This window comes from Passer montanus, unplaced genomic scaffold (genome assembly GCF_014805655.1).
Source record: "Passer montanus isolate IOZ18808 unplaced genomic scaffold, ASM1480565v1 scaffold6, whole genome shotgun sequence".
Classification (NCBI taxonomy): Eukaryota; Metazoa; Chordata; class Aves; order Passeriformes; family Passeridae; genus Passer; species Passer montanus.
This window is the reverse complement of record NW_024371037.1, coordinates 8,802,361-8,822,045: the sequence shown is the minus strand read 5'-3', so window position 1 is coordinate 8,822,045 and position 19,685 is coordinate 8,802,361. Positions and strand designations below refer to the sequence as shown.

The 19,685-nt window shown below is 37.6% G+C and overlaps 1 protein-coding gene across 1 annotated transcript in view; it reads left to right on the top strand.

The window, feature by feature from the left end:
- CFTR (CF transmembrane conductance regulator) overlaps nucleotides 1-19,685 on the top strand; it is an 86,901-nt gene that overhangs the window by 33,467 nt on the left and 33,749 nt on the right. Inside the window, exons 11-16 of the mRNA XM_039726968.1 lie at nucleotides 435-626; nucleotides 11,876-11,970; nucleotides 14,514-14,600; nucleotides 15,479-16,211; nucleotides 17,321-17,449; nucleotides 19,536-19,573. Coding sequence (XP_039582902.1) covers nucleotides 435-626; nucleotides 11,876-11,970; nucleotides 14,514-14,600; nucleotides 15,479-16,211; nucleotides 17,321-17,449; nucleotides 19,536-19,573 — 1,274 coding nt within the window. The remainder of the gene's footprint in view (nucleotides 1-434; nucleotides 627-11,875; nucleotides 11,971-14,513; nucleotides 14,601-15,478; nucleotides 16,212-17,320; nucleotides 17,450-19,535; nucleotides 19,574-19,685) is intronic.

The following is a 19,685-nucleotide window of genomic DNA, read 5'->3' as shown; positions in this document are numbered from 1 at the left end:
AAAATTATAAACATGAATTATGTTGTACAAAGAACAAACAAAATAGTCACTGATAATGTGAAAATCAAATAGAATTCTCTATAAGTACTAATACCTTATGTCTGTATGTGTTTCACAGATAGATTTTTACCTTGTAAGATTATTGATAGCTTCATTAAAATGACATACATTTGCAGCAGCATGACTTTTTAACAAGATATCTTCCACAATCTTTATCATTTATTAAGTTTCTCTTATATTAGAGGCCTTTCAGAATCACACATATCAAGAAAATCTCCACTAATTGCAGTTTGCACTAAATGTCACTTATAGGGACACTCTTGATGAGGCAAATATGCCATTTAAGTGGCTTAGCAGAATATCTCACTGTGTGCAACATTTCTTTTTGTTGTACAGATCTCTGATATACTAATCAAGTGTTAATGCATTTTCAGACTTCTCTTCTGATGTTGATAATGGGAGAATTGGAGCCTTCACAGGGTAAAATTAAACACAGTGGAAGGATATCCTTTTCACCTCAAGTCTCCTGGATCATGCCTGGAACGATAAAAGAGAACATAATTTTTGGTGTATCCTATGATGAATACCGGTACAGGAGTGTCATCAAAGCCTGCCAGCTAGAAGAGGTTAGTCACCTAGGACTTTTAAGACCTGTGACCCAACCCAAGTGAAAAACCCCAAAGAAAGGGTAGGGAATAGGACTTACTTAAAGCAAGTGAGAAATTTCTGATATTTAAGGAACTCAGCTTGACATCCCAATTTTGTGGAATTGCAAGTCACCTTGTTGCCAGCTACCTGGGGGATACACTGACACTGACAGTTCTGGTAGTTTACACAACAGAAGCTGGGTAAACTGGCTCAGATATTATATTGTGTTTGCCTTCCCAGCCTTCCTTGCTAGTTAAAAACCTGAGTAAACATACTGATGCTGAAGAAATTATGTACAAATGTATTATTCCTATTTTTTTGCTCATATTTTTTCCACATAAAGAAGCTTTTCCTTACACTTTTGGAAATTAACCTGTTTTTCTCCTTTCTTTTGCATTTCAAAAATGGCTGCAGAGATAACATTGTGGCAGAAATCGGAATTATTTAGTAGAAAATCATGACTAAATTTGGGATTTTTTACTATGTATACACTAAAAGTTCTTACACTTTTAGTGTATACATAGTAAATAATTGCAGGATTGATCCTTGTATGACATGTAGCCCACAATGAGTACAATCACATTAAAATGTCCTTGTATGTGTTTGATGTTAACAGAGGGTAGTATAGCAAAATAGATTTCACTCATGGCAAGATACAAAAGGAGCCAGCATTTGAGATCTTTGCAAAATCTGCTATGGCTTAAGATTTTTTCTGTAAGACACAAATAAAACCAGTAAATATTTAACTATGCTGAACAGGATTTTTCTTTTGGCCACACAGTGAAACATATTTTTCCTTAGAACCAGTCAAGCAAGAAACCATAGCCACTCTGTTTAAAAATAAGCTTACTACTGCATTTTATCTCATTTAAGCAATAAAGTAATATTTCCCTGTATATTTTCTGTATAGTTTCTGGCCATTTCATCTTATTCAGTTTGGATTTTTCATTTGGTTTGCCGGAAATCTCTTGGGAAGCTCCTGAAGACAGGAGAATTAACAACCTCTGTGTCAGGCTTTCTGTAGAGTTGTCCTTAACCCCGGTTGTGAAAGTTATAGTTAATGCCAAAGCTCCAAGAAACAACAGGTTTCTGCAGTTCAAAGCTGCCCTTGCTCGAGGAGGCTTCCCAAGCCAGGCCCTTCCTGGAGCAGCAGGTGATTGCTGTGGCTCTGTCTCAGTGCTGGTGGCACAGCTTGGTCGTGGTCGTGGCACGGCTCAGTGTCTCAGCAGGCTGCAGCTCCTTTTTCTCCAGGCAGGCTCAATCAAGCCAGCTTTGATCTGTGTTGGTGCAGCTCTGTGCAGAATGATATGCTTCACCTCCTAGCAGGGCTTATTGTTTAAGATCAGGTTTGATACTCATACACCTTTTTTCTCCTGGACTGAGTAAATTGGGCTGCCCTGAAGAGAAGCAGAATAGTCTGGAAGGAAGCCAAATGCATTACCTTACTACTATTATTATACTTTCTTGTCTTGTTAGCTTTCATGTATTAGTTACCAAACAAGACTCAGTATGGCAGAGTGAAGGATGGATTTCAAATATTAATTTCCTGTTTATTCCCCAGTGCAACTTTTTAGGGATTTATTATATTAGTGCTTTGCATTGGAGTTCGTGCGGGGCTGCTTGTTCTCGTTTTTCAGAAAGGAGAAACCAGAGGAGTTTTGCCTGAGTTCACTCTGCTCCCATCTCTGCAGCCTTCCTAGGTAGCTGTATATTCCACCTGAAAACAGGCCTGCTGAGTCTAGTTCTTATGTGAAGCCCTCAAGAAACCAAGGATTGGTGATACAAGAGACTTTATTTCCTTATTGCTCCTATGCTCCAAGTCAGTTAATATAAAGCTCTTAACAATGGCTAAGTCAAATTTATTTCCAAGCTCTATACTCACCAAAATGCTTATGGAATACAAAGACATCTTCTTTGACCCAGTGCGTAAATACAGGTAATAGTAGGGTGAAAAGTAATATACCTGTGAAGAGCCCTTTTAACTTTGCCATTTCCACCATCAGCCCATAGAGGAAGCAAAATGAAGATCTAGTCGAATTCATAAATTTGATGGTTTTTCCCATTCTTCTTTATTACTGACAATGAAATACCACAGGTCACTCTATGTGGGTCACATCTAAACCCATTTACATGGGTTTGAGGCTTCCAGGCACATAGGGAAGCCTGTTCTTACCACACACAGCCTGTTCTTGTCTGCTGCAGAACAGGATGCTGAAGCCAGGTGATGTCACACAAAGTGTCTCCACTTTGTTTTAGGTCTATAGAGAGATGGAAATTATATTAGAGGAGTGTAACTTATACAATTCGGGGTGCATGAGAATTTTCTTAAAAGTCAGTGCTACATTGTCCTGACTTTTTTGATTTGGTATGTAGTTAATTTACTAAGGAGATATCACTTAGAGCCTCTTTAGAGTAGCTAAGTATGCAAAGTAAATTTATCTCTAAGCAACTATGAAAGATGGAAAGTGTGAGTAAATATTTCCCAGAGCTTTCCACATTTTTACGTGCCCAAGAACAGAATTTTCCCTGTATGGGAAATCAGACCTTTATTCAGAGGTTAGAATGTTAGATTATGTCAGATCCTGTAAAGTTGTAGAGAATGGCAAACCCGGTTTTCCACATTTTTACGTGCCCAAGAAGAGAATTTTCCCTGTATGGGAAATCAGACCTTTATTCAGAGGTTAGATTATGTCAGATTCTGTAAAGTTGTAGAGAATGGCAAACCTGGCTATGTTAGCCATTATCTAAACAACAGGTTTGCTTCAGTAGGTTTTTCTTGAATGAAGGAAATTTTTATGTTGTTCTAAAAGATATTCTCACAGCTTTGCACTTTGTTCTGTTTGTGTGTGGAACCATCAAAGGAAGATTAAAAAGATGATTTCTTCTCTAGATAATTTTGATTAATCACAAAAAATATTACTGAAAAGCAGGGAAACTATGAGCAACAAAAGGATTTTCTTTTATTTATTTTCTGAGCTTACATAAGTGTATAGGAATTTAGAGCACTGAAATGGGACATTTTTAGTCCAAGTAGTTCAGGTAGCTACATTTGTACTTCCCTAACTCTCATAAGGGATTTCTCTCTTCAGCTTCTTAATCTATTTGCCTTGATGCAATTCACCTACCCTCCAGTTGTGCCATTAAACTTGTTCATGATGTACTGTGAAACAGAAGTTAGATGAAAATTAAGAAAATAATTGTTATGATATATTGGAGATCTGCATACCTCAGAAATGCTTTACCAAGACCGTTTGACAAAGTGTGTTTGTGTAGGGCACAGTGCACTAGGATGTCAGTCTGTGCCTTAGGTCACAAGCTTAATTAGTGTGTACATGTCTCTCAAGTACCCTTTTTTGTCCTGCACAGCGTGGCTGTTGTCCACCCAATGCCCCTGAGCCGGGTGTGTCAGACACAGGGCAGTAGACACAGGGCATTCTCCCACAGTGGATACAGTTTTGTGAGTCCATGTGTGGGAAGCATGTGTTTTAATGGTGCTCCTTGGAGTGTAGTCCCACCTGATGGCACATGTGACAGCAGTACAGGGTCAATGGTTTCATTCATGGTCCCTGGTCCCCACAGCTCTTCTCTGTAATGTTCTCTGGCTCATGGGGACAGCAAGGGACACCACAGTGACACCCAGCCTGAGTGCACAGGATCTGAGCTGCTGAAATGATCCATGATGAAAGACAGTCACGGGTTGAAGGCTCAGTGAGGGAAGTTTTTCAGATCTAAGTAAGTCAGATCTAAGCTTCTCATAATTTCAGGATGTCCCGTGCAGGTACATAATACTAAACAGTCATGAGGAGGGTTCTCAACTTCATCTCTTGTGCATCAGTGAGAGTATGCCTAGGATACTTTTTAAACTTATCTTTTTATGTATTTTTTATGATGGTGTAACCTGTTTTATCCGTGTAAAATGATTCAGAACATGATTACAATTACATTTTTATAATATATTTTTCCTGATTATATTTTTCCTTTGAGAGTAACAGGGCATCAGAAGAGTTAAAATCACATTTTGCAATGTTATTCTCATTACTGCAGTTTGTCAATGGGAAGAGGTTAAGAGAAAAGCAGTAAAAAGTGAAAGAACACCAGTAAGAGGTGAAAGAACACCAGTAAGGGGTGAAAGAGTGCTTTGGAGTTGAGATAAAGGGCCTGTAATTAAGAGTTTCATTAGTGTTGTTAAAATCCAAAAGAAACAGCCTTACTGGCAAAAATTCTTCCTGAAAGCCTGGCACACACTGAATATGACTGCAATGAGATGTAAGTTGTGTGTAGACATTGCCCATATTTTTTTGTGATGCTGAACTCAAAGGAAAGCCAATGCATTTAAATCACAGGACACATTCTCAAAACATCACAGTAAAATTTTTCAAGGTGCATAGGAAAAGGGCTGCCTGTTCCTTCTCCACTACCTTCTTGCTGTCTTTTCCTTTTTTTGAGAAACAGTGATTATTTTAGCAAGCAACAAAACAGGATGCATGCCTAATTTAATATGCTCTCTAAGGTCCCAGTGAGCAATTAAGAAGGTGAAGGTTTTAACCTCCCAGGTTAAACCATTCCAGTATAGATCAGTAGTCCTTACCATTTCTCCTTTATTTAGGAACTTTTTTGAAATGAATTGTTTTAATAAGAGTACTTTTGAGTTTTCAGGCCTTACCTCTGAAGTCTTCTACTGGCATGCTATAATAGAGAGAAGACAAGATGTAATTGGTATGGATTCTGAGCGCATTTTCTAAGAGCAGTCTAAGAGGCAAGTTTCATGGTACTCAAAAAGTAAGATAAACTGAATTGGTGCTGCCTCAGCAGCACTTTTGACAAAGTGGTTTACCCTTCTTATCAAGTACCTTTCATCACATTCATAATAAAAAATTGTAGCAAGAGAGTCTGAACTTTTGCCAAACACATCAAGTTAAGGACCAAATATACTGTAAAAGCTACTGAGAGGTGTGACTGAGAGTTGTGAACTTTCAGAATTTGTATGTCTGTGGAAACTTGCCACTAAATTTGAAGTAATTCTAAAAATGTGACTTCCCTAAGGATTATATTAATTGGAGGTTGTATTAATGTAATGGCAGGGATAACATGAATATAAATGGAAATTTGTAGGATTTAATTTGTAGGTGGTATGTGGGTTTGTAAAATCCTTTTTACTCGTGGCATGAAAAATGGGAAAGGAATGTGACTTGATGTTCAGATATTTAGGTTGAAAAATCAGCATCAATAGCCTGCTATATGCAGGGTATGGGATTTTTGTTTGATTTTATCACAGTAAGTGGTAACTTAAGTAATAACTGGAAAAGTTAAGCAGATAAAACCTCTGGACAGTTGAAACAGGAATTTTCATATTTAAATGCTGTTAACTTTGAACAAACTCATCCTAAGAGAAGACATTCCTCCAGTCAAGACTACAGAAGCAGGCCTGTTACAGTTATTTGTGTGTAAAAATAAACAAGCATCCTATCACATCTGGGTGGGTCCAGTAGTTCATGAGTTTTGAAACCATACTTCCATAACTTTCAGTTTTACCTTTCTGTTATGTAAGATAGATATTTTTCCACCTAGTTAATTCATGTGATCCTTCAGTAGTTACCTAAGAGTCTATAAACACATAATGGCAAACTACCTTTGAGAGATTACTACTCTCTAAGTAAACACATGCTCTGGTTTGAGAGACACCAGCTGCTGATGAATGTAATGTTTAACATGGCATGCAAATAGAGGAAGTGTTTCCATGTGAAATTAAATTATATAATAGTATGAAAGAAGTTTGTGGTCAGATTCTGTAGGGTTTTGAGCTGGGTTTACTGGGAGTACAGGAGATTAATTTTTTTCTAATAACTAGATTGTGGAGACATTAACTATAGAAAAAGACACTCAATAGGCCAAGCCCAGGTTTGTGTTCCCATGTGTTCAACATCTCCTTAAAAAGGATGGTATCCACCCTGGGGGGAGAAGTTCACTGCAGTGCTAAGAATGCTCCAAAACAGAAACCCATCCTTACACCCCAGGTACTGCTCCGGCTCCTTTTATCTGTGCTGATTTTGGGTTGGTTTTTGTTTGGTTGGTTTGGTGGTATTTCAGTTTTTTGGTTTTTGGGGGTTTTTTTGTTTTTGGTCACATGAGTAAATAAGCAGGTGTTGAGAAGTTCTGTCAGTGAGTGAAATACTTTGTGTCATGACTTTGGGCCTCGTTTTCACAAGAGAAAGGGGCAGATGACAAACTGTGTGGAAGAGAGGAGCAATAAAGGGTTCAAGTGTGGAACAGAGTGCTTTGTGGTATGTAAATCTCTACAAGAGGGTATCAAATGGTAGCTTGGTTATCTAATCAGGTACATATCTATGGTGTAAATTATGTGAGAGCCAGTGACTTAACCTGTCTTCACAGCTGGGGAGAGCCACTGGTGTGTCAAGGTGAAGTTTATCATATCCTAATATAAACAGCCAAAATAATATAAATGCCTCTTTCAGGCAGGAAGTCCACATAATATGTCACAGATTCACAGAATATTCTGAGCTGGAAGGGACCCACAATGACCATTAAGTCCAGCTCCTAAGGCCATCTGGGGATTGAGCCCACAACCTTGGTGTTAGCACCACGTCAAACCTCCCACTACCAGCACTGCACCTCAGACAAGTGGCCCCCAAAGCTGGCTACCTTTGCTTTTTCCATCCCACACTGGTGTGATCTGCTGGCCTGCACAGACTCTTCTAACTGAAATTCTTATCTGTGGCCCAAAATCATTGGCAGATCAGCTGTGGAGTGCAGACAATGAGTTTTCTGGGTGAACTGGAATTTAACAGGCTAGAACAGTTTCTTTATAGCAGGGGAAGATCTTGATTAGAGACAAACTCCCAAATGCACTCACTTCAAGAAGTTTATCAGTGATCACCTAGATATGTATAAACCCCCCCTGCATTGTTCTCTTTTGATAACATTTAGTTAAGAAACCGTTTCAGTCAACACAGGTCTCCCCATCCCTTTCCTGTCTTAGCTATAGGCCTCTAGGCTGTTTACATTAGATGTAATGTAATGTCCTATATTCTGTGTCTTTTCTGAAATCATGTTTAATTCTCTTATCCTGCATTTAACGTACCCACATGTAGTGCATTGACTACTTCACTTTTCAAAAATCTGTTCCACAGAAATATTTTGCCATGTAGAAAGTGAGTTTTGCCAGTATTCTTCTGAGTTTTGGGTGAGCCTGACACTCTGAGGTCACAAACTGTTGCAAAAACAAAGCTTATGTTTTTGGATCACAAATCCTTCATAAAAGGTTCAGCTAAAGTCTAACAAAAGTCTTGGCTTAAAAAAACTACAGGGAGAGAGAAGAGAGTTACTGAAATAAAATAAATTTTTAAAAAAATCTTATTTGAAATACTTAAATAAATCTGTTTTTTTGGCTTATTACCAGGAAAATGAGGATTCATGTATGTTCAGGCTGGTTACCTAAAAGCCAAGATACAAGAAATTATTGAAAATTCTCCACATTTTAAAAATTCATAGAAGTATTCTGTAGTAGGTATGAGTCTGAAACACAAGTCTTGATTTCAGAACTTTAAAAATTCAAAAGATGATAATGGTGAAAAAGGAAGTACTTCAGTAGCAATGAGAGTAGGGAGATTTTCTGGGAACTGTGAAAAAAGCATAGGAAATGTTAATGGCAATGAAGAAAAGGAAGGGGATAAGATTAGTGTAGAGGTGACTATAATAAAAACAAAAGGTAAACAGAGAACTGAAATAGAATGAAGATGAAATGCAGAAAGTCAAGACTGCTGCTCTGTTCCATTAGTTTCATGACTGTTTTGTCTTTTATGAGAGAGGGCAAAAGAGAGATGATCAAACCCCACACAATTAAGGACAAATTTAGGGAAGAAAAAGAAGTCACATAAATAAAATACTTAAGTTCTAGCATTAGAACTGCTTCAGTAGTTTGAGCAACCTTGGACACATTAAGCAACTCTTGGTTCTTAGAGACTGTTTTCAGTCATATTTTATTATCTTCATGGTTGCTAATGATTTATCCAATGGTTCTGATAACAATTAATCTCTACATAAAAGACTTGGAGTGTGAAGTCCATTCTGAGGTTTCCTTTTTTAATAACAAGATCATATTTCCTGTTCACCCTGAATTTATCCTGGCTGTATTCTTCTTTACCAACCTCAAAGGTATTATGAGGGCCATCCCTTTGCTGCTGAGGTTGATGAATATGGCATCTGCAAAAAATGCAAATAGCTATTAAAAAGGGTGCTTTCTTCTTGAGTATGCAACTTTTTAGCTCCTGATATTAGAAGAATCCACTAAAGTAATTAATGTCTGTGGGATCTGTAGGGGTTTTCATATATGAATAGTTACCAACCAATTTCTCAATTTAAGCATTTAAAAATAGATATGTTAAAGAAAATCCAGTGCCTAGTTCATATTTCATTAATATGCTGAGTCTTGTGCCGTTCAGCATCATTACATTAGGTTTGTCCCTGGCTTGATTTCACTTCCTGCACAAAATGACAGCAAGGATGTATTGGGACCAGCCCTATGTACTTTTTTACAATAGGTCATACATGTTCCAACAACTAGCATTGTGTGTCTATTGGACTTCATTACTTTGTTTACGCCTTTGAAAGAAATTACTAAACATTTTTTAATTATTATAATTACAGCCTGAAAAGTTCTTTGTCTGTTCCATGTCATATATTATTTTGAGGTGAAGGGTAGAGGAGAGCAGAAGGGGAACTCATTAAAAGTCTGATTAAAATTCCATGTTGACACACCTGCAAAGAAATACATCTGATGAAATCTCACAACCTTTAAAGCAATGGGAGCTCTGGAATGAATTTCAGTAGAGCTGGAATTTTACCCTGTTTGCAGAAGAAGAGATGCTGGGTCCAGTTCTTCACCTGGGTTTTTTGGGACGGAGTAGAATCGGGAAACAGCAAGGGCACCAGCACCATTACAGGCTGCAGTGCTGGTAGAAATGGGAAACAGCTTAAATCAGCTTGGAGATCTGGATACCTAATCATGCAAACCCCTATGTTAATGCCAAACTTACAGATGGTTAACATGACTCCTGCATACATAATGAGACCACGAGTGATCTGACCAGGTTGTCTCAAAGAAATGCCAAAAAATTTTTATGCCAGAATTTCACGTGTTCTCTTGAAATACTTCATGACTTATAGGAAGGTGATTTTGTCACATTCAGAAAATTTTTCTTTAAAACTGTTTCTGGCACTGTTTTTCACATTTCTCCTCTTTCTGCAAATACTTGAACTGATTTGTTTATACCAGGGATTTGCAGGGATATACCAGGGTGTGACTCCATTTATGAGAGGGAAAGAACTAGTTAATGTGAGGATAATTTAAAAATCACCTGCAATAGATTTTCCACACATAAGAGCATCTTGATTTTAAGGTCAGAATCCTCTAAGTCAGGAAGTAAATGTTATTATCAAATTAAAGAGTTGTGAGAATTTCCCATTTCCTGACAGAGCAGGCAGTCAAATTTCTAGCTCTTGAGCGGCTGGACCCTTCATCTGTCACTGTTCCAAGTCTGAACAGCATTGTTCACTCTGTTCCTGAGGTCAGGGCAATTTGCAGTGGAGGAAGAAGGAAACATTTTTTGGAAGGATATTAATTAATTAATTAATTAATTATTTTTTTCCCTGCAAAATCTCAAAGGCCTGGAATGCCAATAGGCTGCCCAACAGAGAGTGTTTAACCATCAAAATCACAGCAGGGGCCATCAAAATTGGATTGTATGTGCTTTTGTATGAAATACGAAATTCCAGAGAGCAGCTCAACTCAGAATCCCAGACAGTATTGCTCTGATAGTGCTTTGTGTGTCTTCCAGTGTGAAAGCCATGGGATTTCTGTGGGTGCTGCAGAGAGCCTGCAGACAGCTGATTCCTGCCTGCCTCTCGGCTGCCCACAGGATGAGACCCCAAAACAGGATCCCCCTTCCAGATCACAGCCTAAAGATCCCTCTCAGAAGCTCAGTTCTGAGACATAATGCATGCCACTCTTTTTTACCAGAGAAGCTGCACTGAAAGGAAAACATTTGTGGTGCATGAGCAGACTGGAGCTGACTTTCTCTGGTACTGGATGCCTCAGTCAGCTTCCTTGGCTGCGGGGGATCCCTGCCTTGGGAATGGCAAGGTGTGCACAGGCACTGTGGTGCTGCTGGGCTGTGAGGACAGGCACTGGGAGCTCCTGGCACAGTCAGGGATCCCCTCTCACTGCATGGCAAACTGCCCTGAGATTGTATCCCCTGGAAGCCTGGGTGCCATGAGGCACAGGAAGCTCATCCAGCCTGTGTTTCAGGGAAAACTCTGCTGAAAGTACATCCACCACAGTGATAGTGGTGTCACTGCATTGGCTTACAGATCTAGGTCAGGTAAGGCTTGAAGGCAGAATTAATATTTTTTTGTTAAAGTAATTCTAAAAGTAGAAAAACTACACAACCTTCAGGTACATGAGCCATTCTCTTTTTCTCCACTTCCATGAATTTCTGTAGTTTACATGGATCATCAACATCAGTGTTAAATATTTTTTTCTCAAGAAAATTTCTGGCTACTCCTGCCAGTGGGACACAAGAGTGTTCTTTTCTCCTTTCTGTGTCTCACATGAAAGTGAAATGGTATTTTCTGTTTTTATCCCTGGCTAAAGATCCATTTTTAACATAGTCATGAGTTCTAAATAACTTACAGCCCAAGCAGTGGAACTTGGTTCCCAAACATTTTGCCAGCCACGAGATTCCTGGCTAGGAATGCTTGTCAAGCCTTTTTAATGAACCTGCCTGAAGTATATATTTCTCTGGGTTTTGAAGAGCTCAGAAAGAGTTTGCTTCTTGCTTTCCCTAACTTCAGCAGCAAGTGCATTTATCATTATTTGACAGAACCCTAGAGCAGTTAATGTCTTGGACTGACATTGTATGAAGGTACATTGCTTGCTTTTATGGAGATTAACTATTCAGACAAATATTTGTTCTTAAGATCTTGCAGCTTGTAATTGCTTTCTGCAATAGAATTATATGTTTTCTCTTATCACTATTTCTGATTATATAAACAAATGAAATAAAAAAACCCCTGTGGGAATTTTTTCTTTTACAACTGCTATCCAACCGGTCTGTAGACAATTGTACACTATGTTTCCATCAAATCTGTAGCTTGAGTTTCTTGGATATTGAAAATACTGATTCTTAAAAAAAATATAAATTGTTAACAGGATATTTCCAAGTTCCCAGAAAAAGATTACACACTGCTGGGTGAAGGTGGAATCATTCTGAGTGGAGGTCAACGAGCACGGATCTCATTGGCAAGGTGAGTATTCTGCTCTTCAAGAAGTGCACTGTTTTACAGATATGGAATATATTGTGACTAAGCATTTAAATACATGTGGACTATGTCCTGCTAAATAAATATCTTCCAGATATATCAGGAACATGATTTTACTATCAGAAATATGAGTTCAGCTATGTAATTTTATTATATACCTGCATATTAATTTATTGAATTTTAAAAGTTTGATGTCAGACAAAAGCTATGGCTTAGCTTAAGATGAATCTTTCCCTCCCAGATGCAAGATGTTTTTACAAATTCTGACCTCTAAGCGTAACTTTTTATGTACTGAAGAAACCCATAGAAAGATACAAATAAATATTCCAGGATGTTTCCCTGTTATGACATTTCTTCAAAGTGGTTTATGTGTTGATCAATGACATATTGCCTGTCTGCAGGTAAATGGAGGTAAAAAAAAAGCAGCCATGTTCCAAAACATTTTGTGCTAACACTTTGGGCTTCTGTCTGTCATAAGAAAAAATAAAAAATAGAAAGCAGTGACTAGTTAGTACGTATGAATAGCTGCCTTGTCTGTTTGACCTTGCAATGTTAGTAAGTAATTCTGAAGGTCCACGGAACAATAACGTAGGTGTTTGTCTTATAAATTAGCTATGTGTTTCAGCAGAGTCACTTAGCTATTGTGAGAAATCCAGAAATGACAGCTCTGATGTGTAAATGGCCTCATTTATTTCTGTGCCAAGTGCAAATTGTGTTGATTCCCATGCCCAGAAACACTGCATAGAAGCAAAATCACATTATAGTGATCTGTACTGGCATCCCATGAAAGATGTGCATGTCTGTGTGAGGCTAAACAATTGGATCATTAAAATAGAGAATCTTTCTATGTGGTTTTGGGAGACTGAGGAGGCATATGGATGGTTCTGGTTTATGCAGTAAGAGGAAAGAGGAGGCGAAGATCAAGCAAAGCTTTTAAAGCACGTAACCCCAAAACTACAAAGCCCACTTAGATTTTCATTTAGAATTCACCATTTACACAGACTGTTTCCTGGAAGTTATGGATAGTCTTGTCTGTCGCTTTTCAGATGGTCATAGCTTGTCTTCTGGAGGGTCACAGAACTTATGTATTTATTGTCAGCTGTAGAACAGTAACTTTTAAAACAATTACATGTGACTGTCTTAGATTTTTTTGGGCTCCAGTCCAAGCAGTGTGCTACAAGGTATGTGGGTATTGACGTGTGGGTTGCAGACAAAGCTCTGAGATGTTAGGGGTGTAAATTTAGGTTTACAGCCCTGGGCTGTACCTAGGTAATAAACTGGTGATAATCTGGACATTATGTTCTTGGGCTGGCTGCATAAACCTACCTGGTGTAGTCTGTGCAAGGTCAAGTGAAATGACAATCTGTGACAGAAGTGACATCAACCAGCTATCACAAGAAGCCAGTGGAGATTGCATGAGCCTGCCTTTCTTCCAGAGCACTGTCATTGCCTGCACCTGCAAATGGGGCAAAGAAAGGACCAAGGGGAACACACAGTGTGTGTCCTGGACTTGAGTCAGCTTGCTGGCCTGGCACTCTAAAGCCAGCAGCTTTGTAGCTACTAAGTGCAACACACAAATTATAGCAATAAAACCCTGCAAACTTCTTGCTGATAAAAGCATACAGAACAGTGTGAATTTTTGTTGCTGTGCAGTCACTACGTAATATATGGTCAGTGAAATCCATTGCATTACAAGATGTATCAATAAAGTTGCTAGATTTATTAACATAATGAGCTAATATTGAGGGCTTTTTCTTTTGGTGGTTAAATATTTTCACACTGATTAACATACTTTAAAAATACATAAATGCAGCTGGCTGGATTCCTTTATTAATTATACTCTGATTGATATCACATAATGATTTTCCTTCTCACAGAGGAAGGCAGGGGGTTTTTTGAACTTCCATTCATTTTTTTTTTTAAACCCTCTTAACCAGAGCTTTAGGTCTCAGTGATCCATGTCCAAGTACATGCAGCTTAAGGTCCTATTTGATGTCTTCAACTTGAAAACTGTACAGTCACATTGCAAGTGATATTTGCAAGACCATGCCTCATTAATACACTTTTATTTGCTCACCATTTTGTTCTAAGTACCTTTGCAATTAAGTACTGAGACCTAAGTCTTTTCATGTATTTATTTACGTATAAGCAATATTCCCACAGGCACCAGTAGATATTACAGTAGACATTAAATTCCCATTGAAATGGTCATTGTGCATCGCTGGGGACTGTCAGATTCAGGCCATAAACAGATTTATTTTTACACAGAGTAATCTGTGTAAAAGACAGCTTTGTTTCATTGCATCAAAAACAACGGAAAACTGAGTTCGTTTGTAATGTGGTCTGCAGCAAGAAAAGGCTCATTTAAAAGATGTCTTGTAAGTACATTTCATGTTAAACTTCAGCTCTATATTGATGCTGTAGAAAACCTATCAATTAAAAGTTTTGAGGCATTCTTTTAAAATTATATTTATTTAAATTTATAAGAGATGCAAAAGTTAATGTCATTTCTTTTTTTTTCTGTTCAGGGCAGTGTACAAAGATGCAGATTTGTATCTCCTGGATTCTCCTTTTGGACACTTAGACATTTTTACAGAAAAAGAGATATTTGAAAGGTATTGTATGTCTTATAGACTGTGTTTAAGAATCTCGCTGAGCAGCACAAAGTAAAATGAAGGGTTTTTAATAGCAGTACAAAAATACTGAAGCGATCAAAATAATGCCTGTTGGGATGTTCATTTTTAGGGCTTCTCATAGCATAATGTTGTAGTATTGTGTATATACTTTGAGTATTTTTTGTTCGTAGTAGAACAATGCACTGTGTGGGGAAAAATCCTGGGCCAGGTGTGAGCATTACTGCTCCCTCTTCCGTCTTAACATATTGAGCCTGCTGGAATCTTGTACTCCCAGTGTGTGTGATTTTATATCTGATGTAATTGTATCACAAAGTCTTTCACTTTAAAACAATTACCTGCTTTGTAAGTATAATTTTTTACAGAAAGCTATATTTTGACTTGTTTTTCTAATCACTGAACATTGAATCATCTGAAACTCCCTCCTGATGATTGATGCAGGTTGGCCCAAGTCAGACGTTTGCTTATGTTTTTGATGAAAACAGTATGGACACACACTGTCATCCATGAGCTTTTCAACCACTGTAATTTTGAAGTTTTGAAATTGATGTAATACTCTTAAGTCTCAGATCAGCTGATCTGAGTAACCCTAAGATGAAAAGAAATACTTCATGATGAAGTGTGCTTTTAGGGTTGACCTGAACATGATTAAATTTTGCCTCTGTTTTGGCTACTGCGATAAAGTACTCACCCCTTACACATCTCAGCTTTACCACCTCCTTTGTAGTCTGAAGAAGCACCCAAGACTGCTCATACTGGGAGCAGGGCAGGTAAAAGCAAATGGAAAGTGAAAGGGATGAAATCGTCATTTAATCAAGAAAACAAAAAAGTCTAAATGTTCACACTTCCTTCTTTTACAGCTGTGTGTGCAAGTTGATGGCAAATAAAACGAGGATCTTGGTTACTTCAAAATTGGAACACTTAAAGATTGCTGACAAAATATTAATCTTACATGAAGGGAGCTGCTATTTCTATGGAACATTTTCTGAACTTCAGGGTCAGCGGCCAGACTTCAGCTCAGAGCTGATGGGATTTGACTCTTTTGATCAGTTCAGCGCAGAGAGAAGAAATTCAATCCTTACTGAGACTCTCCGACGATTCTCCATTGAAGGAGAAGGCATGGGATCACGCAGTGAAATAAAGAAGCAATCTTTTAAGCAAAAATCAGATTTTAACGACAAAAGGAAGAACTCTGTAATTATGAACCCCCTGAATGCCAACAGGAAGTTCTCGGTAGTGCAGAAGAACGGGCTGCAGGTCAATGGGATGGACGATGGCCACAGCGAGCCAGCGGAGAGGAGGCTCTCGCTGGTGCCTGACGTGGAGCAGGGGGACATGGCTCTGCTGAGGACCGGCATGCTCAAGGCCGACCACCTGCTGCAGGGGTGCAGGAGGCAGTCGGTGCTGAACCTGATGACGAGCACCTCTGTGAGCTACGGACCAAACTTTTCCAAAAAGGGCAGTACAACGTTTCGGAAAATGTCTATGGTGCCTCAGACAAACCTGTCCTCTGAGATCGATATCTACACCAGGCGTGTGTCTCGGGACAGTGTCCTGGACATAACTGATGAAATCAGTGAAGAGGATTTGAAGGTGTGTGTTGATTTGAATTCATCTTGGCTTTGGTTATGGTAGTGGTTTAGTGTAATATACTCCTCATCTGTTTTTCCGCTGGACTGTTTCCCTCCTAATGCAGCATTTATCTGCAGAATATGTGTTTTGAATACTTGTGAAAATTTTTAAACTCAAGTATCATCTTGAAATCATTGAAATCCTCAAAAAAATTATATTGCTTTAGTTTTGGTTCATTTTTCAGTGCTAAGTGTAGGGAATTTCAATACAGAATTTACATCTCCTGCACTTTATCTTTCAGATTACTTAGGATAAAATAAAATTTGAAACCATAACTTGGAAAAACATTGTTTTAAAGCATTTAGGTAAAATTCACCTTTGAAACATTAAGGCTCATAGAAAAAATAAAATACATTTGAAGTACTAGCACAGTTTTTAAAACTGGAATTTGATCAAATTTGATAAGTTTGTCAGACAGCTTAGTTCTTGTGTCCTGATACAGATAATGAATGGAGGAGTAAGCTTGATTTTACTCTGGTTTTATGGATGTGCAAAAACTGCAGAAGGTTGAGTTTTATACTAAAAACCGGACCTAAATTTTTTTTCTTATAGTTTCAATTTGTTATGATGGACAACTTTCATTTTCAAAATGGACAGCTGATTTTCTCTGGATAATAAAATTTTCTGGGGAAGTTCCCTTGGTAGAAACAGAAGTCCAAGGAAAATTTAAATTCAAAATTTGCTGAAGAACTGCCCATTTTTCCTTTTGAGCTCAACATAAAAATAAAAGTGCTCAAAGTGCTTATAAATTTACTCTAAAACCACAATAATAATTCTCCATTGAAAGAAAATAGCTATTGATTAATAGTTTCTAATTCTGGTAGTGCTGGACAAATCTTTTAGCTTCTCTCATTGTTGTCTGAAAATTTCAAATAATCTCTTGATTGTATTTTTATATCAAAGGTGACTCAACCGGTCAGTACCTTCCTCTCTAGCTATTATCAGCCAATTTAATGCTTCAGTTCAATTATTTGCAGCAAGTTAGCAGGAAGAATGATAGCATTGTTGTGTCAGAAATTCTCATACAAGATATTAGTATTCTTACTATTATTTCACTGTTTTTTTGACAGGAGTGCTTCAGTGATGATGCTGAGAGCATGGGTACTGTTACTACATGGAATACCTATTTCAGATACGTTACTATCCACAAAAACTTGATTTTTGTTCTGATTTTGTGTGTGACTGTTTTCTTATTTGAGGTAAGGAAACCTGTGTTTGGTGTCATGTTGCAACAAATGAAGTTCAAACTGTTCTTTGTGAAAATGGATAAAGCATCAAGACATAAGTTCTTGTATGCTTCACTTATTGACAACGGCTGCTAAATTAAATTGCAGGGATTTTCTACTGCTTAAATGAGCACTTCTTCACCAAAGTTAGTGGTTAGTAAACAGCAGCAGAAGACCTATCTTCTCAAATTATCCAGCTTATTTTCTCTATGTGGTACCATAAATAAGAATTATTGCCCTATGCAAGTCTCTTGTTCACAGGTGAATAATCTTCCATTTTTAATTTAAAATTAGCTTTGCAGAGCCTTAGGAAGTTAACAACAATAATTGCCATAATATTTTTTGATCAGCACATACATGAATTCTGGAAAATTGCTTTGAAAAGTGAGTTACTAGCTTTGCTCCTAGTGAAAGAAGAGTGGTGAGTAAGGCAGTGTGCTGAATGCCTGTGGTGGCAGTGAAAGATGGAAGGGGTATTCCTGCAGCATACAGAGAAGAATTTTCCAAGGATGGTGAAAAATACCAGAACAAATACTGAAGAACATCTGGCTCTTTGGAGACATTTGACTGTTTCTCATATATCAGAAATTGCCTCCTTTTTGTCTTGTCTCTCAATTTAGAAAAACATATTGAACTTCTTAATGTTCTCTTGTATAGTAAATATCCTCAATCAAGTATTTTTTCAAGGGAAGGAACAAGTTTCATAGGGAGAAATCAATGAGACTGTATTCATATATCAACTTACAAAATATGGTGACAATTTCTCTTGGTGTTTTTCAACATGAACTGAATTAAGAGAATAATCCATTAGGAATATAGGATTATTTTCTGGTTGATTGTCAGCAAAGGGTTTTTTAGCAATTCTGTGGTGAGATTCAAACTTCTAGTATCACCACAGCTGGAGAAAGATGTGAATGATGGTATTCTGAATTTACACTAATGGTATATTGCAGATGATTTAAGATAGTGCACTTGGGCCAGGAATAAATCCTAGAGCTTAGATCTAGTTTAACATAGTAACTTTTAAACCAGCTCCAGAAGCAAGGCAGCACTTAGATGTGTGGCTCTTCTTATCATGTAAATTGCATTTTCATAGTTGTGGAAAATAGCTATGTAAACAACAGCAGAGCTGAATGTGAAAGAAGCCTGATTCTTACAAATACTTAAATTCAGGACCGTCATGGTCAATCTTGAATTTTTTACTGTAAGATCTGCAAAAGCTGGTGGGTCCCATAGAGAAGCCTTCAGTTATGCATATCAGTTGGGGTATTACCACAATATATTTCTGTACCAGTGACACAAAAATGTATGGGAAGAAAATGTAAAAACTGTTTTAACCCTTAGAAAAATGATCATTGTCAAGAACAGAGCAAACTAAAATGTAATAGACTAGATGAAGAAATCCAGTATCTTGGTAGAGAGACAAGAATATGTTGCAGACTAAATTCTTGTTAAATGCCAAACCATCTCACAATGAAAAGGGTTTAATTCTGCATTTAAAAAATATTGCAATAGATTATGTGGAAAATTGTGTAAAACTAAGCAGGAAGGCAATGTCAGTCAAATGAGTATACCAAATGAATATACCACTGCAAGAACAACAATGCAAAAATAATAATGTTAAAGGTATGACATTCATATTTGAATAGATGCCTTTGAAGATACTGAGAGACTTACTCTTCTGGGGTCACAAAAATATTAATCTTTAAAACTTAAAATCTGTTAAGGCATACAGTTATCAGTAGGAAGACATTAGCAAGCCTTTGTTAATAGTATGGTAAAAAAGAACACAAGAATTTCTAGAATTCAAGAATCTCTCGGGCACTTGAGAGCCTGATTGTAATACAAGTCTAAATGTAGCTTTCCTGGTGGGATGCACTAAATTGTTTCCGTGGAGAGAGAAGCAGATATTACAAGGTTTTTGCTTTAAGCAGGTTTGACTTCCACCCAGTTGTTATGCTCCCTCTAAAAACAGGTATAAAGTCAATGAAAAAAGATAAGAGAGAAAGATTACATAAAGTGATAAACCAAATTCTGACTCTGTTTTCTTTGGTCACAGGTAGCTGCTTCTCTTGGTGGGGTGTGGTTTCTTCAAAAGTAAGTAGTGGTGATAATTTATTGAGAAACTGGGGTATCCCTTATATTATTTTTTTCTGTAAAGAATGAATAAATTCTGCCAGAATTCTATGTGGATAGTCACTATCTTATG